A 27138-nucleotide genomic window follows, 5' to 3' on the forward strand; every position below is an offset into this window, starting at 1 on the left:
CCGCTCATCTGCCTTACAGTTCTTCTCCTCATCCACTCAGGTAGCAAGCACTTTCTACCTATTGGACAAAGCCAGAGGCGAAGGCGCTTCCATCACTACATGTTGGGTCCCCATGCCTGCCTGATCCACAGTCACACCCTCCGGTGCCTGACCAGTGACCAACTCTAAAGTTCTGCCTAGCCTAAGGGACGTGGCCACTCCTGGAATAAAGTGTCCAGGTAACTTTCACCCTCCCTGGTGCATCACAATTTCCACAGCTCAGCCTCCAGCTCGATGACTCTGAACAGAAGTTCCTCAAGCTGCAGACACTTGCTTTGACATGTGAACCCTGAGTCACACTGGTGTCCAGGAATCCCCACATTCCGCATTTGCAACACATCAGCTGCCCTGTCACCTTTATTGGGGGCTGGTTAATTAATTAATTACCTTTCCTTAATGAATTTATAATTAATAAACCCTACTAATCCCAATAATCTTTACTAGTGCTAATAGACCTTAATACTACCAATAAACCTTACAATTATTCATAAATTGTGATGCTTTTGAAAGATAAAGCAGCAAAATACTCACCAACCAATCACTTACCTGTTTCTCTGTGACCTCTCATTTTGATTATTACTCTCAAATTTCACAGTTATCAATCTCCCTCTGATCTCACCTCTCTCTCTGTTTTAAAATAGATTCTCACCTCTCATGCTGTTTTCAATCTCCCGCTGCTCTTGCCTCTCTCTCCGCGCTGATTTTTTTTGGGGGTGGGCCAAGTGGCGAGCTTAATTCCAGCGAAGCTATGCCTCCCTTTCAATCAGGAGCTGAAGAAAAGCCCCTTAAGGTGCGACTTCAATTCACTGACTTACTTTATTTTAAAATGGACTTGTCAGCCTCCAAAACTGCACAGCCTCACCCCCCAACATGGTTCACTCCCACCCTCACCCTAATATTGCTCATCCCATAATTGTTCATCTCCTCCCTCATCCCCAACATGGCTCAACTCTCTCTCACCGCTGACAATACTCACCCCAACACTTACCCAAGACAACGCTCACCCCCACCTCAAGCCGACAATGCTCACCACCCAACTTGAACAATGCTCAATAACTCTCCCTGCGCACCTCATGACAACATTGACACTTCTGACAGCAGCCGAACAGGAGCCAGGATTCTAGGGGGGGGGGGAAGGGATGCGGGAGGCAGGGGTGAGCATTGTCAGAAAGGGGAATGTCAGGAAGATATGATAATTTTCATTATGTTATTGGAATTTATTGTAGAGTAATTGTGTGGTGTGTGTGTGTGTGTCTGTGTGTGAGAGTGAGAGAGACTTAATTGAATTAAAAGCAGCTGGTCTGAAGGCTTTGATGTAACAGAAGATAAGCTCGGTTTGAAACTTTAAGTCGGCAAACATAGGTGTAAAGGAAACATCTGCATTTTTAAATAAACCAGGCTGGTTTAAATTCAAAGAGAGATGGTGAAATATTATGCCTAGCCAGGAGAAGTTAAGAAACAGTGTGTTTATTTTTCCCAGAGATTACTGATAAAATTGGTACTATGACAGATTTTATTATTAGAGAGGTAAAGCCTAAAAACATAGTTAAACAATGGGAATTTGCTTTCAAAAGGTAAAAAGGAGCAAAGGTTGTGTGTAGGGGAAGGCATTCTAAGATCTAAAACAAGTGTGAAAAGCCTTCAGCATCCAAGCCTCAAACTGTTGCCTACAAAGAACTGAAGTTAAGAAAACTCACTTTGAATTCAACTGTTTCAGGGTATTGTGTGTTATATTGCCTGGGTCTTTTAAAATCAATGTACCTTATTGTTGCCTTAATGAAAGTTTAACTGGGAATTACATTAACTAGGGGATTGAGAAGTCATCATTGTAATAATTTGTAGATCTGTGTGTGCACTTAAAATCATTTCTTCTATTAATAAAGGTTTAATTTAGTTTTATAAGAAACCTATAAGACTCTGTGGTCTTATTATGACTGAATTTAAGGCATACATCTCAAAATATATACAAATTGCAAAAAAACAGTGGCAGTTGTTTCAAGTTTCCCTTTGGGATTTGAGCAGCTTAGCATTTACCATCAGCTGTGCCATAACAGGGGATGACTATTGCCCAAATAGGTGGGGGGGGAGAGCATTGTTTGGAGTTCGGGGGTGCATTGTCTAGAGTGGGTGGGGGGGAAGGGAGCATTGTGCAGAGTGGGGAGGGAACATTGCCTGGAGTGGAGTCAGGGCAGGGAGCCTACTCTGGAGTTGGGCGGTAAAGGAGCATACTCTGGAGTTGGTGTGGGATAGGGGGAGGATTGTCCGGAGTGGGGGCAAGGAGCCTACTCTGAAGTTTGGGGGGGGGGGGCGGTGGTGGAGGAGAGGTGGGGGGAGCATTATCCGGAATGGGGGTGGGGAGGACCGTTGTCCAGAGTGTTGGGTTGAGGGGTGGTGGCAGGAGGGTGGCATTGTCAGGAAGGGGAGCGAGGGGTTGAATAGTGGCGGAAGGAGGTGAGCATTGTTGGGGGCGCATGGCACTGGAGTGCCTCACCACTCTGGCTCAATTACCTCAAGCTTAAATCTATGTAAAAACCAGGGTTAAGTGTAAGGCAAACAGCCCAAGTCTCTGTTGTTCCTGCCATCTCACCCCACTGTTGTAGGGAATCGTGCAGTAGTCCAGGCAGGTTGAATCAGGGAATCTGAAGTTGAAACTTCCAATGTAAGTACCACACATGTACATGTGTTGGTACTTCCTCAGAGTGCTGAAACTCTTCAGTCGTCCCCCGCTCCCATATTGGAAGATTCAGCCAATTGACTTTAAAGAAGCATCATAGAGTCACAGAATTTTTTTTTTAAACAGGGCAGAAGGTCGTCACTCGGCCCAATCATGTCTGCACCAGGTCTCCAAATAAGCATTTCACCCAGTGCCATTCACCTGCCTTTTCCTCGCAACTCTTCCTTTTCAGGCAACAGTCTAATCCACTTTTAAATACCTCAATTAAACCTGCCTCCACCACACACTCAGGCAGTGCAATCCAGACCTTAACCACTCACTGCATGAAAAAGGTTTTCCTCATGTCACTTTTGTTTCTTTTCCCAATGACTTTAAATCTGTGCCCTCTTGTTCTTGATCCTTTCATGAGTGGGAACAATTTCTCCACATCCAAGATGTCCAGATGCCTCATGATTTTGAATATCTCCATCAAATTGCCCCTCAGTCCTCTCTTCTCCAATGAAAACAGCCCCAACTTCTCCAATTTATCTTCATAACTGAAGTTCCACATTCCTAGTAATATTCTCATGAATCTTTTCTACACTCTCTCCAATGCCTTCACATCTTTCCTAAAGTGCGGCACCCAGGATTAGACCAATACTCCAGCTAAGGCCAAGCTAGTGTCTAACACAAGTTCAACACAACCTCCTTGAGCTTATAAACTATGCCCCTATTACAAAAGCTACGATACTGTACAATTTATTAACAATGCTCTCAACCTGTCCTGCCACTTTCAATAACTTATGCACATAAAGAACCAGGTCCCATATTCCTGCATCCCTTTCAGAATTGTACCCTTTATTTTATATTATCTTTCCAAGTTTTTCCTACCAAAATGAATCACTTCACAGTTCCCCTCATTGAACTTCATCTGCCACTTGTTCACCCATACCACCAACTTGACCATGCTCTTTTGAAGTTCTACACTATCCTCCTCACAGTTCACAATGCTTCCAAGTTTCGTATCATCCACAAATTTTGAAATTGTGTCCTATACACCAAGGTCTAGGTCAGGAAGAGCAAGGATCCCAATACTGACCCCTGGGGACCTCCACTACAAGCCTTCCTCCAGCCTGGAAAACATTAATTAACCACTACTCGCTGTTTCCTGTCACTCAGCCAATTTTGTATCCATGTTGCTAACTTACCCTTTTAATCTGTGAGCTACAACTGTTCACAAGTCTGATATGCAGCATTCTATCAAATGCCTTTTGGAAGACCATGTACACCACATCAACTGGATTGCCCTCATCAACCCTCTCTGTCACATCTTCACAAAATTCCAGCAAGCTAGTTAAACACAAATTTTCCTGAAGAAATCTGTGCTGGCTTTACTTAATTGACCCAAATTTGTCCAAGTGACTGTTAATTTTGCCCTGAATTATTGTTTCTAGAAGTTTCCCTACCACTGAAGTTAAACTGACTGGTCTGTTGCTGGTGGGCTTATCTTTACACCTTTTTTTGAACAAGGGTGTAACATTTGCAATTTTCCAGTCTTCTGGAACCACCCCTGAATCTAAGACAGACTGTAAAATTTTGGCCCATGCCTCCAAAATTTGCACTCTCACTTCTCTCAGTATTCTTATCTGCAACTCATCCAGTCTTAGTGCTTTACCAACTAAGTATCGACAGCCAATCTAATACCTCCTCCTCATCAAATTTAAATCCTTCCAATGTCCGAAATACCTCCTCTTTTACCATGGCACAGGTAGCATCTTCTTTCTTGGTAAAGACAGATGCAAAGCGTTAATTTAATACCTCAGCTATTATCCCTGCCTTCATGTTTAAATCCCCTTTATGGTCCCTATTCGGCCCTGCTCCTCCTTTTATCACCGTTCTACTACTTATATGCCTATCAGACTTTGGGATTTCCTTTAATGTTAGCTGCCAGTCTCTTTTTGTACTCTCTTTTGCTCCTCATATTTGCTTTATCACTTCCCCTCTGAACCTTCTATATTTAGCCTGGTTTTCAATCGTATTATCCACCTGACATCTGTCATAAGCAAACTTTTCTTCTTCATCTTAACCTTTGTCTCTTTTGCCATTCAGGGAGCTCTGGATTTGTTGACCCTACCTTTCCCTTTCAAGGAAATATGCCTTGACTGTGCCTGAAATATCTCTTCTTGAAGGTAACCCATTGTTCAGCCAACATTTTTCCTGCCAACCTTTGACTCCAATTTATTCTGCCCAGATCCATTCTTACCCGATTGAAGTTGGCTTTTCCCCAGTTAATTATTCTTACTCTGGATTGTTCTTTGTGCATTTCCATAGTCAGCTTAAACCTTATGATGCAATGATCACTGTCCCCTAAATGTTCTCCGACTGACATTTGATCCACTTTGCCTACCCAATTTTCAAGAACCAGGTCCAGCAGTGCCTCCTTTCTCTTTGGACTGGAAACATGCTGCTGTAGAAAATTCTCCTGACACGCTTTAGGAGCTCTTGCCCTTTCTGACCTTCACACTACCAATATCCTAGAATCTTTGCATAATTTAAGTAACTCATTGTAACTTTTATAAAAATGGTTCGCACCTCGCTGTAATTTCCTTGCAAATTTGTTTCTCTACAGCCTTCCCACTAATTAGTAGCCTATTCACCGAGCAATGTAATTGCATCTTTTTTGTCTCTTAGCTCTAGCCAAATAGATTCGTTGCTTGACCTCTTTGGATATCCTCTCTCTCCAGCACTGCAAAGCTCTCCTTAATCAATACCACCACTCCTCACTGCTTCCTTCCTTTCCTATCTCTCGAACACCTTGAATCCAGGAATATATAACACCCAGTCTTGCCCTTCTTTGAGCCAGGTCTCTGTTATAGCCACAAAATTATATTTCCACATGTCAATGAACATCTCTAAGTCACCAATCTTACTAACCACACTCCGTGCATTTACATACATACACATTAATGCTGATTTAGACTTGATTACTTTCTCCTTTACTCTGACCCCAACTAATAACTTACTATTCCATATTCTAGTGCTACCTATCTCTCCCAGTATTCTGTACACCTTGGTATTCTTCTAATTCCTCCTGGCTCCCACACACCTACCAAGTTACTTTAAACTCTCCTATACAGTAACTCATGCAGTTCTGCAAATTGTCATAACAGTATGGGTTGTCTGCTGCATCCCACACTCCAACCCAGACCTTTGCACACCAAAAATGACTCAATCCTTCAGAGGATGCAGCACGCTGAGGACTCGAAGGCTTACCTCCAGAATCACTGCAAAGGATGCCACAAATGTTCCTGGAACCCTTTGGCCTTGACTGTAACTGCAACCTGGGATATGGCTTGCCACTTTGTCACAATACTTAGGCCATCAAGCCTGTGCTAGGCAAACCTCTTCCTCCCATGCCAGACAAAAGAATAACACATTCCTCTCACTTGCACTATATCCCATGAAGTTCATGATAATGAAAGCCAAGACAACCACACATGCCTCCTCTTTCCTTATACCAGAATGGTCCACCGCCAGAGTAGCCAGTAGTCCAAGGAGGAAGCAGCACCCAGTTCTGAGAGAATGATCTGAAGATTGTGCTGTAGCAGGTGGAGGTCCACATAGATGTCCTCTTCCCGCCCCTACTCAGAAATGCTGCAGCAGCATCTGTCCATGGCTAAGGCGTAGCAAACAACGTGCATGTGAATTGAGGACATTGAGGAAGATAAACTGAAGCCAAATTGGAGGAATTTCCAAGCACTATGCCTCAATGAGCCTAAGCATCACCTTTTCCCACTTTTCCTTTCAGAAGAGGTCCCACAATGCCAGGGAACTGACCAAGGCGAAGGGGTGAGACCCAAATCTAAAATCATCAGACCTGTGGATAAGAGGCAATGGCAACACCACAGATGACAGCAATGGAATCTGTGGGTGACGTTGAATCCCTCCACCCAGTTAATGGTGATGGATGGGGAACTGGTTGGGACTCAGTTCAAGGAAGAAGCAGGGAGCTCTCAGACACTCCTAGTGGAGGATTGAGGTGCAGAAGGATTGAATGTCCATGGTGATAGGAGACATCTGGGGCCAGGAAACAGGAAACTGTTAAAGGGACGGAGGGCATCAGAAAAGTTGTGGACATGGGTGGGAAGAAACTGGGCAAACTGAGAAAAAAAGTGGAGACAAGAAGAAATCGGTTCAGTGGGATAGGAACTGGCTGAAACAGCCTTGCCTGTGGATTCTGAGGAGGTGGTAGAGAGAGCTACTCAGGGCTGAAGGCCATGGAGCGATAATCTCCAGCAGAGAGGAAGTGAGTGACAATCCTGGAAACAAAGGTTTGATGTTCTGTGGTGCGATCATGGTCTAGGTGAGAGAGGAGGAAGTATCAAAGATTTGGCATTTGGCCTCTGCCAGGTCGAGGTCAGTACTTCAGCCACATTTTTCTTCCTGTGTGTCCCATTACCACTCACTTTGTCCTTGCACTGTGAAAGTTTTGTCATTTAATCTCTCCTGCCATTCACCCAATCATAGACCTTCCTTTTTGTTGTTCTTCCCACCCTCCCCATTTCACTTATTTAAAACCAATTACATTTCTAACCTTTCCCAGTTCTGATGAATGTTCACAGACCGGAAATGTTAACTTTGTTTCTATCTCCACAGAGGCTGCCTCTCCTTGTGGAATACCACAATCACATCCAGGCAATTAGAGTATTTGTCCACAACCCCTACTCTGTCTCCTGCCACTCAGTCACCTTCAGAACCAGGTCAATAATTTGCCTTCAGTTCCATGGCCTTCAGCTTTAGCTCACAGCCTCTTATGAGGGACCTTATCAAATGCCTTCTGGAAATCCATTTAAGTAATATCCAAATACAATCCCTTGTTCACTGCTACTCTTCAAACAATCCAATTAGGTTCATCAGGCACGACCTGCGTTTCAGAAATCCATGCTGTGTTCAGTCACTCTATCCTAAATTATAGACTCCAGCAATTTCCCGACAACAAAGGTTAGGCTAAATGGTCTATAATTTCCTGGCTCCACTCCTCATTTTTTTTTAAAGAACAGAGTGACATGCACAAATTTCTAATTTAAAGGAATGATGCTAAATCAAGAAAACTTTGCAAGCTTATACTTATGGCATTTGAATGTTCTCACTTATTTCCTCCAAATCCTTGGGATGGAAGACATCTGGTCCTAGGGTTTGCCACTCTAAATATTTTCTTCATTACTGTATTTTGTTTACCAAAATTCTGTTGAGTCTTTATCCCTGATTCAATATTAGTTTCCTTGCAATTTCTGACATACTTACCTCTTCTAATCTAAATGCTTATGCAAAAGTAATTATTCCACATGTTGATCATTTCCTTTGTTCATTGACAATACCGCTGTGATCAGTTTTCAAGGGGCCTACATTGCTTCTGACCACCCTCTTTTTCTCAATATATTTGGGAAAATTTAGAAACTTAGAAATTCATCACTCAAATCAAATTTTGAACTCGACAGTTGGACAATATTTATATTGTAAATCTGATTTAATTATGGAATGAATAGACTGAACAGCTTAGTTAAACATATAAGCAGTGAAGACTACGGTGTGTTAAATGCTAGCATTCAGGAATTTTTTTCTAAACCTGACTTTCAATGGGTTTCTTAAGGTAATTCACCTGAAGCAAAACTGTATCTGCAGATCTTGAAATATTTTGGAGGCCATTGAACATTACTCAAGGCAATTTTGTCATTAACTTTATCTTGTGTACATCACTTATCTTTCTATCTGCCCATTTCTCTCCTTCTTTGTCTCTCTTTGTGTCTCTTCCCGTTCCCCTTTTTGGCTACAAGATTGCCCTGCACCGTAGTGACATAGGATTTTACATTGCTCGTGTAATTTTTCTCTTTTATTCAATTGCATGCGATTTTTAGTGAACAAGCGATGTACCTGCAGAATGGATTTCCGAACAGACAATAAAATTTGAACTGAACTGATCATGTAGTTTCTTAAAATGATAAATATGCAAATCATGAAAAGCTTGAGCATCTTGCTGCGAATAACTAGTTCATAGTTTGAGTTTTAGAAAGTACTTTTTAATTTTTGAGTTTAATTTTTGGTTTTAGGATTTAAGATTTAACTGTAGAAATGGGATAATTGCAATTAAAGCAAGCTTGGAGCCTATTACACTTAAAGATTTGGGGTCATGTTGCCTTAAAAGGTAAACAACTAGAAAGATAAGGTAATTAAAATGCTAGGCTTGCGAGATTGTTGTTAGAATACCTCAAGAAATTGCTGTTCAAAAGATGACCCATGTTTGTTTAATAAGAGAAGAGACAGTTGTAAAACAGCAGGCGGGCTTATAGTCATAGAGTCAGAGGTCTACAGCACAGAAAAAGGCCCATCGAGTCTGCGCCGGTCAAATAAGCACTTAACTATTCTAATCCCATTTTCCAGCACTAGGCCCATAGCCTTGTATGCCATGGCATCACAGGTGCACATCCAAATACTTCTTAAATGTTATGAGGTTTTCTGCCTCTACCAACCTTTCAGGCAGTGAGTTCCAGATTCCCACCACCCTCTGGGTGAAAAAATTCTTCCTCACATCCCCTCTAAACCTCGTGCGCCTTACATTAAGTCTATGCTCCCTGGTTATTGATTCCTCCACCAAAGGGAAAAGTTCCTTCCTGTCTACCCTATCTATGCCCCTCATAATTTTATACACCTCAATCATGTCTCACCTCAATCTGTTCTCCAGGGAAAATAACCCCAATCTATCCAATGTCTCATCATAACTAAAATTCTCCAGCCCAGGCAACATCCTGGTAAATCTCCTCTGCACTCTCTCTAGTGCAATTACATCCTTCCTACAATGCGGATTCCAGAACTGCACACAATACTCTGGCTGTGGCCTAACCAGCGTTTTATACAGTTCCAGTATAACCTCCCTGCTCTTATATTCTATACCTCGGCTAATAAAGGCAAATATCCCATATGCCTTCTTAACCACCTTACCTACCTGTCCCGCTACCTTAAGGGACCTGTGGACATGCACACCAAGGTCCCTCTGATCCTTGGTACTTCCCAGGGTCCTACCATTCATCGTGTATCCCCATGCCTTGTTTGTCCTGCCCAAGAGCATCATCTCACACTTATCCAGATTAAATTCCATTTGCCACTGATCAGCCCATCTGACCAGCCCTTCAAAACCCTCCTGTAATCGAAGGCTATCTTCCTCACTATTTACTACCCCACCAATTTTTGTGTCATCTGCAAATTTACTGACCAACCCTCTTACATTCAAGTCTAAATCGTTTATATATACCATAAACAGCAAGGGACCCAACACTGATCCCTGTGGAACCCCACTGGACACAGGCACCCAGTCACAAAAACACCCCTCAACCATCAACCTCTGCTTCCTGCCACTCAGCCAATTCTGGATCCAATTTGCCAAATTGCCTTGGATCCCATGGGCTCTTACCTTCGTTAACAGTTGCCCATGTGGCACCTTATCAAAAGCCTTGCTGAAGTCCAAGTAGACCACATCAAATGCATTGCCCTCATCTACACAACTGGTCACCTCTTCGAAAAATTCAATCAAATTGGTCAGACATGACCTCCCCTTAACAAAACCATGCTGACTGTCCTTGATTAATCCCTGTCTCTCCAAGTGTAGATTAATTCTGTCCTTCAGAATTGCTTCCAATAGTTTCCCCACCACTGAAGTTAGACTGACTGGCCTGTAGTTCCCTGATTTATCCCTTCCTCCCTTCTTGAATAACAGTACCACATTGGCTGTCCTCCAGTCCTCTGGCACCTCTCCTGTGGCCAGAGAGGTATTGAAGATTATTGCCAGCTCCCCTGGCATCTCCTGCCTTGCCTCACTCAGCAGCCTGGGATAAGTTTCATCTGGACCTGGAGATTTATCCACTTTTTAAGCCTGCCAGACCACTTAGAACCTCCTCTCTTTCTATTCTAATTTCTTTAATTATATCACAGTCCTTCTGCTAATTTCCATACCCATGTTGTCCCTCTTACTTGTGAACACCGACACAGTATTTATTTAGAACCCTACCTATATCTTCCGGCTCCACACACAAATTACCACTATGGTCCTTAATGGGCCCTACTCTTTCCCTAGTTATCCTCTTACTCTCAACATACTTGTAAAATAACTTTGGATTTTCCTTTATTTTACCTGCCAATGTTTTCTCATGCTCCCTTTTTGCTCTCCTAATTTTCTTTTTAAGTTCCTCCCTACACATTCTATACTCCTCCAGGGCTTCCGCTATTTGAGCCCTTGGCATCTGCCATAAGCTTCCCTTTTTCCCATTATCCAATCCTGTATATCCCTTGACATCCAGGGTTCCCTGGATTTGTTGGTCCCACCCATTATCTGTACTAGAATATGTTGGCTCTGTACTCTCCCTATTTCCTTCTTAAATGAGTCTCACTGCTCTGATGCAGATTTACCTAAAAGTAGCTGCTCCCAGTCCACTCTGGCCAAATAATATCTGATCTTATTAAAATCGGCCTTCCCCCAATTTAGAACTCTGGTTTCTGGCCAAACCTTGTCCTTTTCCATAACAATCTTGAATCTAACGGAGTTATGATCACTATCTGCAAAACGCTCCCCCACAGATACCTCTACCACTTGCCCAGCTTCATTCCCTAAAATTAAGTCCAGGACCGCCCCTTCTCTTGTAGGACCTTTTATGTACTGGCTTAAAAAGCTCTCCTCGATGCATTTTAAGAATTCCGCTCCCTCTAAACCTATCACACTATGACTAACCCAGTTAATGTGGAGCATTTGAAATCCCCCACTATTATTACCCTATTATTTTTACACTTCTCTGAAATTTGCCTACATATCTGCTCTTCTATTTCTCTCTGACTGTTTGGGGGCCTATAGTGCACTCCCGGCAATGTGATTGCTCCTTTTTTGTTTTTCAGTTCTACCCATATGGCTTCATTTGAGTCTTCTTCTAAGATGTCATCCCTCCTTCCTGCTGTAATTGATTCCTTGATCAATATTGCTATACCCCCCCATCCTCTTTTACCTCCTTCCTTGTCTTGCCTGAAGAGCCTATATCCTGGAATATTGAGCTGCCAATCCTGCCTCTCTCTCAACCATGTCTGTGACAGCAATGACATCATACTTCCTGTGTTAATTTGTGCCCTCAACTCATCTGCCTTATTCGTCAGATTCCTTGCATTAAAATAAATACAATCCAAACTTGCCAAACTCTCTTGTGCCTTAACTAGCCGATAATTTCTATGCCTTCCAGACTCACTTACTCTCTCTTCTAATTTTGGCTATCCATCTCTCCCTGCTGAACCTCCTCTCAGGATCCCAGCCCCCTGCCAAGCTTACTTAAAGAGCTGGAGATCTGATGTCCGCAAAGTTTGCAGGAACAATGGTAGTCCAGAGAGATGTTTTTGTTTTGGGAATTACAGCCAAATTAGTTTTAAAACATTCTGTAAACTCTGAATGGTTATTAAACCCATTTACTTCATCAGAACAAAGAACAAATTGTAAACGAGGGCTGATTAATAATCTAAAGGTCAGTTTGAAGACTGCCTAGAGCAGGCCACATAGTTATAGATATAAAAACAAAAAAACTGTGAATGCTGGAAATCCAAAACAAAAACAGAATTACCTGGAAAAACTCAGCAGGTCTGGCAGCATCGGCGGAGAAGAAAAGAGTTGACGTTTCGAGTCCTCATGACCCTTCAACAGAACTGAGTTGAGGGCAGTTATAGAGATGGGTGGAGCTTAGGAAGGTTCTCTGGTTTCAATTTATCTGGGTGTTTGCTGGAAAAATTGCAGTTTGGATATCATGTAGTTTGCAGCTCAATGAGAAGATAGTCAAAGTAATTGATAGTTAGGTCTGCAGTGTAAAAAAAATCTAACTTCATTATTCACCATGTGGAAGGTAGGTGAGGGTTGATCTCAGTTTGAATTTTGTGAGGGAACAGAAGCTGGAAGACTATGCCTAGTTTGAAGCTAGTGGATGAATCCACAGGTTATCTCAGTGTCTTGTGCTAAATAAAGCAACAAGAAGATTGGCTTGGAAGTATTGCAAAAATAATGAGAACAAGAGACTAAGGCATCCATAGCCATAAGATGGTGAATGAAAGTTTTACCTCTGAGAATAGCTGGAGTTGAGGAGAGTTCTCCAGAGGACTGTGGCATACTTATGGGTGGCCCCTACAAAACTAAATAATTTACAGTTTAAGTGTCTTAAGAGAATTTTAGGGGGGAAGTAAGAAGTAAACCTGAGTATATAACATGCAGTTATAAGCAATAGTGTTAACTTAATGATATTTGCTTTGTTTAATTCTTTTACGTACAATAAAATTTGTTTTGTTAAAAAAAAGTGAAATCTTGTGGCGTAGTTCTCTTTATTAAAATGAGGTACTTGGATTTCTTTTTAAATGCAAGTGGTCTCTAACCAAATCGTAATGACATTTACTACAAGTTAAAAAAGTACCTTCCTCCTCAGTCCCATGGCTGGCTATTTTAGTCAACGCTCAACACAATTCAGGCACTTCCCAGGTTTTTTTTTAAAGGCATGAAATCAAGGTCCAGTTCCATATACAAGCTCAATTTCTTTCTGTACCAAAATATGAAATAATGCATAGATTCTAGCATGGTTGCTTTTCTATTGATCAGGTATCCACGAGAAATACCTTGGGCTATCAGTTGGGACTCATATGGGTTATCAGTATACTCCTCCTGATCTCTCCAGCCAATAGTCATATATTGTAACAGATCAAATATCAGTTATTTCTGCTATACCTGGGCTACAAACTCGGAATTGTATCTGTTGCAAAGAAAATATAAACAGAGGAAAGAGCAACAGAGTAGATTTCAATAGATGGCAATGGATTAGTTAACTCAGTTTCTGTTTCAAATATTGTAGCTGGACATCTATGGTTTCCAGCAGTACCATGTAGCATTATACTCTTACTCTGGATCAATGTCTGGCACAAAAAATTGATACATGAAATCAAACATTCAAAGATGGTTCCACCAACCTTATCTCATTAGTTGCCTCCCAAAGCAGAGATATATTAGACACTTCGGCATATGCCACTTGTTTTGAAGTCCAAACTGAGACAAGGGAACGTCAAAAGCATTTTTCCCAGTAAAATAAACATGCATATTAAAAATAGGATTTCACAGAAACTTTCAGATGGATGTATCAGGAAAACTTATGAAACAAAAACAATTCTTATATAGGACATCATAGCTTTTTTCAGGACAAGGCCAAAGTACAGAAGTGATTCATCCACTGTGGAAGTAGCATGGGCACACGGAATAGATAATGAGTTTTCCCGATCGCACTAGCTGCTTCCAGCAAGCAATACTGAAAACGACTAATGAAGTTTAGTGCTACTAAATGAAACAAAACTTCAGTTTGCTACAAACCCAACATTAAAAAAGCTGCATCTAAAATTTGTACCAATTTCAAAATATTAGACACTGCAGTTTATTTGTACCAGTACTTACATTGGCATCTGCCACCATTAGTTGGATCTCCATAGTATCCCTGCATGCAAGCTTCGCATTGCTTTCCAACAGTGAGGTTCTTACATTGTTCACAAGTGCTGCCATTGATGCATGTGCTGTGTCCATTACACTGACAAGCTGCAAACAAAAAATGCATCAAATGTGACTTTTCTTCTTAAAGTAAATTCAAACAAGCTGTTACAGTTCCAGCATTTTATCCTTCACATATCAAACCTATTTTAACATCCATGCATGTATATTGTCATTTATACCAGTTAATTTGAATGAATGTTTGACTATTAGATTTCAGATATAATACATGCAAATCTGAATCTAAGTAGATGATGCAGACAAGTTGCAGAATTTTCCTGACTTGTCTTTACGAACATTCTCTATACTTAGAGTGCAAAAACTTTTTGAATGAGCACTCAGCAAACTGTAGATCAAAATTAATAGAGGCACCAAGAGTATGAAGTTCATAGAATAAACTTACTTTAACTAACAACTCAAAGCTATCATAGCATGGATGCTCTTCATTTTGGATTAGAGCCACTGCCTATGTTTCTATTTACCCTGTGGATATTTTACTTACACTTCCAAATTTTATTTAAAAGCACTGAAAGAGACATGGGATGAGATTTATGAGATGGTACACTTTGTTTTACAATGGTCCTGTGAAGTGCCTTGGGAAGTTGCAATACTTTAAAGGTGCTACATATTGTAAGTTCTTGTATTCACATTCATTATCAGAGATGATGAACATTAGGAAAGTCCCAATAGGCTGGTGATAAGTTAACTTCGAAATTATTTCAACTAGTTGACAAAGTATGTCAAGAATACCTAACATTTTGTTTTGCAAAATATGAGTCTACAAACATGAGTTCTTATCCTTTGCACACAATATAAAATACGTAACATACAAAATGATTACTTTCCTCAAATAATCAGCAGAGATTACTTTAGCAACATGCTCTCTAACTTGAAGACAACTCAGGTGGACCTCAGCGTAAATAAGTTGAGGTCCTAAGGCACTTTGAGAAGACTTTAAGCACAAATTCACAGGGATAGATAATAGTTAAATTAGGATACTAAGAGAGACATGGGTTAAGATTTATGAGGTGCTGACGACCCTCACGAGAATCAGTGAATGCACAGGAAGACTGGTAGAACGGTAACCAGCTAAAATGGTAAAGGTGACAAGATAGGCAAACACAGACCCATTAGTCTTATCAGTAGCAGGTTGAATTAGAGGACTGGTAATTAGCAATAAATGTAGACAATCTGTAAGGCAATAATCTAGCGAAACACAACCGAGAAAGCTTCTGGAAGGAGCTGGAAAGGGGTGGGGTGTGATCAAAGCAATAAGGACCTAAAAAACTAGAAGCCACATGTCCAGTTCCAAACTGGCCAATGAGGCCTTCTTAAATAAAATTCTAATCCCATTATCAACACTTAATGTAAATAGCAAACGTATCCCCAAAGCTCCCATAATGCTACAACATGTTTTTATTCTTTCATGGGATATGAGAACACTGGAAAGGCCAGAATTTTGTCCATCCCTGCCTCGTGAGCCATCTTCTTGAAAATCTGCAGTTCAAGAGGTGTAGGTACACCCACAGTGCTGTTCGGAAGCAAGTTCCAGGTTTTTGACCCAGTGACAGTGAAAGAATGGCGATATAGTTCCAAGTCAGAATGGTGTGTGGCTTGGAGGGGAACTTGTAGGTGATGGTGTTCTCATGCATTTGCTGGCCTTGTCCTTCCACATGGTAGAGGCTGCACGTTTGGAAGGTGCTGTCAAAGCAGCCTTGGTGAGTTGCTGCAGTGCATTTTGCATATGCTACACATTGCTGCCATTGAATGTCAGAGGTGGAAGGAGTGAATGTTTAAGGTGATGGATGGAGTGTGGATCAAACAGGCTATTTTGTCCTGGATGGTGTCAAGCTTCTTGAGTGTTGTTGGTGCTGCACTCATCCAGGCAAGGGGAGAGTATTCCATCACACTCCTGAATTGTGCCTTGTAAATGGTGGACAGGCTTTGGAGAGTCAGGAGCTGCGTTACTCGCCTCAGGATTTCCAGTCTCTGAGCAACTCTTCTTGCCACAGTCTGTTCAGTTAAGCTTCTGTAACCTCAGGAAATTGATGATGGGAGATTTAGCGATGGTAATGCCGTTGAATCAAGGAGAGATGATTAGATTCTCTGCTGTTGGAGATGGTCATTGCCTGGCACTTGTGTGGCATGAATGTTACTTGCCAATTATCAGCCTCAGCCTGCTTGTTGCCCAGGTCCTGCTGCATATGAACACAAACTGATTCAGCATCTGAGGAGTCACAAATGGTACTGAACATTATGCAATCATCAGTGAAAATCCCCACTTCTGATCTTATGAAGGAGGAAGGTCATTAATGAAGCAACTGAACTTGGGACACTACCCTGAGGAACTCCAGCAGCAAACTCCTGGAGCTGAGGCGATTCACTTCCAACAATCATAACCATCTTCCTTTATGCTGAGTATAACTCCAATAAGTGGAGAGTTTTCCCCCTGATTTGACTTAAATTTTGCCCAGGCTCCTTGATGCCATACTTGGTTAAATACTGCCTCAATGTCAAGGGCAGTCACTCACACCTCACCTCAAGTTCAGCTCTTTTGTCCAAGGCTGCAATGAGATCTGGAGCCGAGTAGCCATGGCAGAACCCAAACTGAGCATCTGTCAGCAGGCCATTGCTGAGTAATAGCCACTTGATAGCTCTGTTGACAACAATTTCCATCACTTTGCTGATGATCGAGAGTAGATGGACAGGTGGTAATTGGTTGGATTGAATTCATCCTGCTATTTGTGGACAGGGCATAACTGGGAAATTTTCCACATTGTCAGATAGATGCCAGTGTTGCAGCTGTACTTAACAGCTTGTCTAGTGGTGTGCTAGGTCTGGACAACAAGTCTTCAGTATTAGTGCCAGAATGATGTCAGGGCCTTTGCTGCAACCAGTGCCTTCAACCATTTCTTGTTATCACGTGGAATGAATCAAATTTGCTGAGGACTGGCATCTGTGATGCTGGGGACCTCACGAGGAGGCGGATATGGATCATCTACTTCATATTTCTGGCTGAAGACGGATCCAAGTGCTTCAGCTTTGCCTTTTGCACTGACCTGCTGGGCTCACCCATCGAGGGACCTCGCTTTTCTACTCCGGTTCGTTGTTCAAATGTCCATCACCATTCATGAATGGAGGTGGCAGGACTGCTGGTCTGATCCATCAGTTGTGCTTAGCTATCTATTGCATGCTACTTCCATTGCTTAACATCCAGCATTAAAAGGACACAATGTAGCTCATTTAACAACTGATCCCTATTACTCACAATAAGCGTTTATGGTGGAAGAATAAGTCCAAAGCTAGTCGTTTTCCACAAGTTGGTTTATTCTCAAGACATCTCTTTAGTGTAACATACTTTCAAGTACCACCCACACCAGAGTGTTCTAGCTGTATCTAGTTACACTGTTTGATGAGAGAAACAATGTCCATCACCTGTTTTAACCAGCAATTGTCTTTAACAATATAATTTCTATGCAATTATTACTGATACATTGACAGATTCTCTGCTTTTCTTTTTAAGTTAAAGCTTTTGAAAAATTAAAGAACATTAATTTTGAAACAAACAGAATGAAATAGTCACTTATTTTCGCATTTCCTTTACCAAATATATAAATAAGCAATCATAAAGTAAAAAAAATATACATGTAGGTTTTTCCATTTCATCATTATAACATAAGACACCCCTCTTCCGTCACATTTAGTAATTTCTTGGAGCAGGCATTTCTTTTCATAAAAGAGTCTGGTGACTTGTGTCAACCCATTGTATCTTAGAGATTTCTCTTCTCTAACATTTCTTTTATGCTGGCTAGGTCTATTCTTAGCCTTTTTTCAGCAACACTTTTTGTTGAATGAACACTATCCCAAAAAGACTGGTTGTCAAAGTAACATTCCATGGGCAAACTTTTCTCACATTACTTTTTATATAATATTTCTGTCAGTATATTAGATAAGTAAACCCCCATGTCTATCACTTCTACTAATGCCAGCTTTTCAGCAGCTAAGGTGCTTTTCACTACCCTTTTTATTTTCTTGGCCTCACAAGCCAGTAAGTAACATTTGTCATTCTTTCCTACCAAGAATATGATAAACCCTGCTGTGCTAGAATACATCTGGAAGATTAGCACGTAAAGCATCACTAAAAATGACCAACCTCCTATCTTCTGGTCCTCCCAAGGCAGGAAACTTGAGTGTACATCTTTCTGAATTTAATTTCTTTAATGTTCTATTTGCTCTCAGAACTTCCCCAACCATAGCATGTTTAATTATAATACTCAGCTCCAACACATCATAGACCTAGTGTCAGGTCTAGTCTGAGTACACAACCAGTTCAATTGCCCAATCAAACTTCTCAATTGTTCTGTTTCTTCCTTGGAAGCAGGATTTTTTTTGTGAGGATCTAACCCAATTTATAGAAATGCAATTAACATTTTCTAGATAAGATTGTTGATTCAATATCACTCCTGACTTGCTCTACTTAATGTCTAAACCTATGTAGCTAAAGGCCCCTGAAACATGACTGCCAACCTGGAATTCCATCTTTATCTTCTTGATTACTCATTGCTCAAATTCTACAAAGCCTCCTCATCAGAAATCATCAACATGCATTTAAGGGAGTGGGGTGGGGGCGATGGTGTAGTGGTATTGCTACTGGTCTAGTATTCCAGAGACCCAGGATAATGCTCTGGGGGCCTGAGTTCGAATTCCACCATGGCAGATGGCAGAATTTGAATTCAGTAAAAATCTGGAATTAAAAGTCTAATAATGACCATGAAAACATTGTTGATTGTTGTAAAAACCCATCTGATTCACTAAATCTGCCATCCCTACCTGATCTGGCCTGCATATAACTCCAGACCCACAGCAATGTGGTTGACTCTTAAATGCCCTCTGAACAAGGGCAGTTAGGGATGGGCAATAAATGCTGGCCCTGGAACATTGCAGCGTATGCTTTTAGCTCAATGCAACCTGTTTTCAACAGAACAGACCTCATGGAAAAATGCCATACTCTTGACACATCATTCAATCCATAAACACACTTGTTCAATTTCCACAGCTTTCCTTCTACATTGTCAGCTTCTTTAGGTAGGTTCAAAAAAATTTCTCTTTGAAACTTCTCACCCTGCAAAAATGCAGCCTTTATATCAATCAATTTGCGTTCCAAGGAATACGATGCTAAATTAGCTAAAAAATCTTCAGACTCACTTTCCCTGCAGTAGGCGGGTCCACCCTGACATCCTGATCCCCAAGTCTTTCTTCAAAGCCTCAGGCTACTGATCTTGCTTTCGCCTTTTACGTGCCATCTGGAAGTACCTATTCTGTACAGCTCCACCTGAGGGATAGGGCTGGCTGACCCGTTAGGTATTTCAGTATATACCTCAAATTCCTTGCAACTTTCCAACTCTTTCTGTTTGGCTTCCTTTATCAGCTTATTTTCCATCTTATTAGCAGCTACTAAAGCCTCTCAATCATAAACACTTCTACTTCTATTGACATTCCTAGCTTGTGTTATGTCCTTGTTCTCGTCAAGCTACAGCCTCTACTCATATTCCTCTCTCTTTCTGGACTACTACTAGTTTTTCTCCCAGGCGAGCAGAATCCTGTTTGCAAGTCCACGATTTTTTTCTGGGGTCACGACCGCTTTCCGGTCCACTTTCAGAGCTCATACTGTGCTTTCTTGGTTTCCACATCTCTACCTCAGTTTGCCAATCCATGGGTCTTATCTCCTGTCTTTCATCTTGCACATTTAGCCAATGTTTGTGTTTACCAGTGGTCTTTCCTGCTCTCCCTAAGATGGTGGCATCCCTTCAAACACTGGCCCCTTCTGGAATGTATGCTACCTTTGCTCCTAATTTGGGTAGTTGCACTTTTGGATGAATAGCTTTATTCTGTACCTCAGTGTTACTTTGCTCATTGTCAGTCGACCCTCTATCTACTGTAGTCTGCTCCTCATAACTGCCCAGTGTGTATGCTAAATGCATGGTGCCTCTTCGCTTTCTATGTGCTGTTAAGAACCTGTAGTGTAAATTAACCTCGAAGAATGTACCCTAACAATTTGACTGGCGTGTTTCACAATTACTGCTTTTCCACCATTTCCTAACACCTTGCCAGGTCCTTTCTACTCTTTCTGGCCTTCCCTATTGTAATATACCATGTTTCCATGTCTAAACTGTATTCCTGATGGTCTTATGTGGTGCCGTAGGGCTCACTGAATTTTCTCCGAAACCTCAAATTTAATGAAGGTTTTTCTGCCTGCGAAGCATTCAGATGAGCAGAAAAAGTGGAGCTAATGCTAGTCCCTTTTAGAGCAAGGGGAACACCTGATAACACCGAAGGTAGCTTCGGATTCCTTCTGTACACAAATTGGTACAGACTGCACCCCCCCAACCATTTGCAAAGAGCTCTTTGTGTGCATTGCCCAAGCCAGGGCTGTTGTAATTTGTAATCTGGTTGATCAGCCAATATTTTACGTAACATGTCTATCACTGCATAGTTTTTCTTGCAAAGACCATTACTAAACTGGCTCTCAGCGACCGTGTTGTTCAAATTTTCACACACATCTTGAAATTACTCATCATTATCTGAGAGGTATTTAATTGGTGTTCCTAATCCTGTTCCCATCCATTTCTCCATGAGCTTATCGACAATGTCCATTTGTCCTTATAATGTATTACAGTGGACAGGCTAAATCTGGTTGCCATATCTATGAAGTGTAGTGAAAAAATACCCCTATCCTTGTCCCAAACAGTTAAATTCATTGCCACTGTGACGTTAAATTCCCTGGCCAGTGGCAAGTTCACAACATAGCGTGGTGGTGTCTTCTAATGTTTAATACAAATTTCACACTAAGCAGTGATTTGCTCAATAAGGTCAGTGCATCCTATGTCAACCACTCCAACATCTCACAGTAGAGTTTCCGTTTCTGTGGTGCTGGATGTGCAAACTATGTAACTTCCAAATGAACTTCCTTTGTCCACCAAATTCTTATTCCCAGAACTTATCAAAACTTCATGAACTTTTTGATGAGAAATATCTGGCTTCCTTAATAGCAGGCAGCAATGGCCTGACCAAATAAATTGTAGATCCACATTTTTTCCAAACACAACTGCCCTATCATTCTTCATGTCCAGCATCAGCTGATCGCAGATCGACTTAGCAATAGTGGTATCTCGCTATCAATACATCGCCACATCAGTACTGATGAACAGAGTGACCCCTTCCATCTTACAAGGGAGGAGTACCCTTTTGGAGAATATTAATGGGCTATCATCTCCAAATCTGAAGCAGATAGGGCTTTCGTACTCCTTGGCCTTCCAACTGCCTGCCTCATCAAGAAACTCCAGGTAGCAGTTAAGCCAATCCATCCCACACATCACGCAAGTGTAACCACTGTCTAGATCTGCAAAGTTGAAGGAATCAACCATCAAGATCATGGCAGTCACCATCATCATTTTCAGCCTTAGCAGAATCCGTCTTGTGGGTTAACACAAAAACACAATATTTTCACTGTGTGCAATTCATTGCATAAAGATACTGAGAATCACACCAAAAATACAGATTAACCATTCCCCGTGCATTTTTTGGGTTTAATCGCCTACGGTCACCGTCCCAGGCCTGCTTTTTGTCCCAATTCTAAAATTGCTAAGGTTACAACCATCTTCAGACCTCCTGTCGTTATAATCCCATTTTTGTATTGGAATCTTCCATCTAATATTTGGTTGATCTCGAAATTCGGCGACCACAGAATCCTCCTTCCTTTGTTTCACAGCATAATTGTTTGTTTTTGCTAAGAAAGTGGATAGAAATGACTATTTCCCCAGAAATTTTTTAGGGCAGCAGCCATTTGATCTCGGAGAGAGTCTTACCCATGGAATTGGGCCTCCATCAGTTCTAAAAGTCTATCAACATGGGAAATACAAGCACAATCCAGTAACTTAAATGATAATACCGACTCCGGGATTGCAAGTTCAAATCTCTGCAGTCTCTTGTACTTATCAAAATCCATGATATATTCTTCCATGGACTGATCATCTGATCATTTTTCTAAATCTATTAAAGATTGTCCAAGCTTCATATGATTCCAATAACTCATCCTTTTTGTAAAACTTATCTAAAAATTATAATAAAAAGGTCAATCCCTCTTCATTGTCCAAATCATCCAGTTCCATTTCTGAAAATACTTTACTGCCAATCATACTCTTTTCTGGTAATGATAAAGCCAAGGCCATACCATGCTTCTTCCAGGGTAAAGAAGTAAACCATGTTTTGTTATTAGCAATATGGTTCAAATTCAGAAAAAATTGGATAGTTAAAAGCTTAAGGTTTTGGACCATACTTCCGCCATTCTGTAAATTAAATTGTAAGCAGCAATACGCTTCTTTTCCCCTCAGAGGATTAAGGCAAAAAACTTCAGATACAGCAATCAATCACCAAAACTTAAAGTTCATCCTTGCTATGATGTCACTTACAATAAGTGTTTATGATGGAAGAATAAGTCCAAAGATAGCCTTTTTCCACAAGCTGGTTTATTCTTGAGGCAGCTCTTCAGTGTAATAGACCTCCTACACCAGAGTGTTCCAGCTGTATCGTATACTGTTTTGATGGGAGAACCAATGCCCATCACCTGTTTTAACTAGTAAATGTCTTTAACAACGTAATTGCTATGCATTGATGCATTGACAATCCCTTTTGTTTTAATGCCCAGCAATAAAGAGCTGGTTGGACACGAAGAGAGGAAATGCATAGGTTAGATGCATAGATAAATTATATAATCCTCCATGCTGCCAACTATTTTTCAAAGTATGAATTGCTAATGAGAACATTTATTGACAATTTAAAAACATAAAAATAAATTACATGAAGCAAAATATATATCATCACAGAATAACAGAATAACTTTAAAAAATGAAGAATGTTAGGAACAATGTATAACTTTAAGTTTAATTTATATTTGTATTTGTGTGTTGAAGTGGAACGTGATTTCAGTTTCATTTAGTTTTTTGCGAGCTTGGTCCCAGGAAGTCTAGAGGACCTCCTAGCAATAAGGTCAAAAGGTTTTCTGGATTTGTTTGCATACATGCATTTTAATGGGGTTTTACAACCCTTGAAGTGAAAAGATGGGTTACTTTATTGATCTTGGGGGAAAAAAAAGTTGAAAAAAACTGTGCTGTTGGCTAGCTATGGAGGTCCAGTGACACACAGAGAGGTAGGGAAAGACAGAAAATAAGTTCAAAGTACATTTGTCAGAGAGTGAAGACTGGAGTTCTTGCTCTCTGATAAGAAACACTGCAAAGCTGCTGGGGGACTGAGTTTAGGGAACTCATGTATTTGTTCTGTAGTTGAAGTAATGGTGAGTTTAGAGTATGGTTTTGGGTGTCTTAGGGAGAGATACCAGCTGAGGAAAAAGCATCTAGTGAATGTTCAGAAATCCGCTGGAGGAAAACTGTTTGCAACTGGGCCAGCCAAGCAAAAAGCCTTGGTGTTAAGATTGTGGTAAATCTTCACTGGGTTTCTGTGTCTCTAAAGGGTGCAGCTGGGACAAAAGGAATAGTACAAGTTCGAATCATTTTCCGGTGTTTGTATTGAGAGCTTTCAAATTTTTTTTGTCTGGTGTAATATAGTTCATTTTTCCTTGTTTAAAAGCTGTTTTATTCTTTATGTTAAAAGCTCATCAGTAAACTCCTCTAAATTTGTTCAGTAACTTTCCTCCATGGTTTCTAAAAAAACAAAGTTAGGATCTATCAAGCCAGGTTTCACTCTGGAATCTGACTTGTACAGTATTATCAGCTGGGATTGTAACAAGATAGAGAAATTGGAGCAGGAGAGAAAACTAGCAAGAAATATAAAATTCACAGTGAAAGCTTCTACAAATCTATAAAAAGGAAAAAAAGAGTAGCGACAGTGAGCGTTGGTCCCTTAGAGGGTGAGACTTTGAACAACTATGTTGTATCTGTCTTCACAGTAGAAAACACAAAAGCATCCCAAAAAAGTAGAACAATCAAGATGCAAAAAGGAGGAACTTAAAGCAATCATAATCAAGAGAGATGAAGTACTAGGAAAAGGAATAGGACTAAAGTCCCATTCCCCTGGACCTGATGGCACGCATTCCAGGGTCTTAAAGACAAGATAGTGGATGCACCAATTGCAATCACCCAAAATTCTCCAGAATCTGGAAAGGTCCTCGCAGATTGGATAGGCACAAATGTAACATCACTATTCAAGAAAGGAGGGAGGTAGAGAACAGGAAACCATAGGGCACTTAATCTAACATCTGTCACTGGGAACACGATAGAATCCATTATGAAAGATAATGGACAAAATCAAGACACAATCAGACAGAATCAGATTTTGTGCTTGACAATTTTATTAGAGTTTTTAAAGGATGTAACAAGCAGAGTGGATATAGTGTTTTTGAATTTCCAAAAGGCATTTGATAAGGCGCCACATAAAAGGTTACTGCACAAGAGCTCATGGTGATGGGGGTGATATATTAACTTGGATAGAGGATTGACTAACGGGAAGCAAGAGTTGGGATAAATTAATCATTTTCAGGTTGGCAACCTAACTAGTGGAGTGCCACAGGGATCAGTGCTGGGGCCTCAACTATTCTATATCTATATTCATGATTTGGATGAAGGGACCGACTGTATTGTACTCAAATTTGCTGATCATACAAAGAAAAGTAGGAAGGCAAATTGTGAGGAAGATACAAAGATCTGCAAAGAGATATAGATAGGTCAAGTGAGTGAACAAAAATTTGGCAGATGGAGTATAATACAGGAAAATGTGAGTTTGTCCACTTTGGTGGGAAGAATAGAAAAGCAGAATGTTATATAAATGGAAAGAGACTGCAGAATTCTGCAGTACAGGGCGATCAGTGTGTTCTAGTACATGCAGGTACAGCACATAAGATGATAACTAGAATGTTGGCCTTTATTGCAAGGGGGATGAGGTATCAAATTGGGGAAGTCTTGCTACAACCATACAGAACATTGACAAGACCGTACCTGGAGTATTGCGCACAGCTTTGGTCTCCTTACTTAAGGCTCACATTGGAAGCAGTTGAGAGAAAGTTCACTAGGTTGATTCCTGAGATGAAGGGATTGTCTTATGAGGAAAGGTTGAGCTAATTGAGGCTATATTATTTGGAGTTTAGAAGAATGAGAGGTGATCTTATTGAAACATTCAAGATTCTGAGGGGGCCTGATAGGCTAAATGCTGAGACAATGTTCCTCTTGTGGGGGAATCGAGAAGTAGGTAGAGTTATAAATCAGGTGTCTCCCACTTAAGACAGAGACGAGGAGGAGTTCCTTCTTTCAGAGAAGGGTTAGTCTTTGGAATTCTCTTCCAGAGTGTGGGAGATGGCCGGGTTATTGAATATCTTCAAAGCTGAGTTAAGACAGATTCTTGATTGGGGGCTCAAGGGCTACTGGCTGTAAAGTGAAGTTAAGGCCACAAAGAGATTAAATGGCCTACTCTTGTTCCTGTGTCTTATGATTTTATATTATGATCCAAGGATGAATAAAATGTCTCAGTCTTGCCATAATTTGCATAGGGTATTTTGTCTGGTGCAAAAATGAATGGTGTTAATTTTTTTTAAGAGTTATCTTCAAGAACAGAAGAAGTATGAGAAGTAGCCATATGACCTCTCAAGCCAGTTTCCCCATTCCATATCATAGTTGGTTTTTGATCTCAACTTTATTTTCCCATCAAATCCCCATATCCATTGATTCTAAGTGCCCAACAATCTATTTATCTCATCTTGAGTATATTCATTTTTTTGTTGACTTCTGTGAAAATTATACATATTTATATATAAATATAAACTTGGATAAAAGAGAAAGATTTAAACCTGGCTTCTGAAAACCATGTCCGGAAAATGTAAGACCCTATGTACTTAACATAATAAAATTAAACATAGGTAATAGCCATTCTACTATGCTTGAATAAAATTATTAAAACCTTATTTAATGGCCAGTTATGCCCCCACAAATATTTACTAAAATAAAACTTACAACCCCATTTGTTAAGCAAGGAAAAAATATAATTTAGCTCCAACCTTATCAAAAATTTTGTAAGGACCAGTACCCTTTTATTTTATCTCATTAGAAAAGCATCTGGCTTGCTGTGTCAGCTCTTGCTGATCTCCGCCAACACCACTCTATAACCAGCTGCTATGAGATGCACAAGATTGCCCGAAGGTGACTAGCTCTCCAACTTTCACTGCAGGTAAGTGCTTGTTCCAGCTCAGTAACAACTCTCATGGGCATGGTTGCTTTGGGTAGCTATGGATGGATATAAGGCAGGCTATGCTATAAGAATTTTATGAATTAAATGGTTGGATGTTCTTTTGCAGTTTAAAGAAAGATTACAACATAATAATGGTGTTCATTGTCTGATCAACACAAATGCTATGACTAATTGGCAGGGCGAACTGAATATCCAAGTACTATGTCAGAGTTCTAGAAAGCAGATTTCTGCCTGTAATTTCCCCATGATGAGTTCTGTTCTGAATTACATTGTAGTGGATGCCTGGTTGTCAAACAGAAGGCAATAGATTCTTCAAGGAAAGAGGGGAATTCAAAGAGGGAAGGAAAGGCATAAAGGGAGTTGAACAAGCTATTCTTTGTATACTTTGCAACAATCATTTACAGTTTTGGCCTTGAAGCAGACCATTTAACTGCATTCATAGCCCAAGACAATGAAAACAGGGGAAAAAATGCGTCACAAAAATGTTGCACTCGGTACTTGGATGGATACATGCATCACTCCAGCACTAGCTTTTGAGTGAATTTCTCTTTCCAAACTCCTTACTGTATCCTATACCACAATTCTTCAAATATGGTCAGAGGTTGGA

The 27138-nt window shown here is 40.7% G+C and overlaps 1 protein-coding gene across 1 annotated transcript in view; it reads right to left on the bottom strand.

Moving 5' to 3' along the window:
* The window catches only part of atrnl1b (attractin-like 1b), a 1080114-nt gene that overhangs the window by 748960 nt on the left and 304016 nt on the right, over positions 1–27138 (bottom strand). The window contains exon 19 of the mRNA XM_041209279.1: positions 14193–14330. Coding sequence (XP_041065213.1) covers positions 14193–14330 — 138 coding nt within the window. The remainder of the gene's footprint in view (positions 1–14192; positions 14331–27138) is intronic.

This window comes from Carcharodon carcharias, chromosome 17 (assembly GCF_017639515.1).
Source record: "Carcharodon carcharias isolate sCarCar2 chromosome 17, sCarCar2.pri, whole genome shotgun sequence".
Lineage (NCBI taxonomy): Eukaryota > Metazoa > Chordata > Chondrichthyes > Lamniformes > Lamnidae > Carcharodon > Carcharodon carcharias.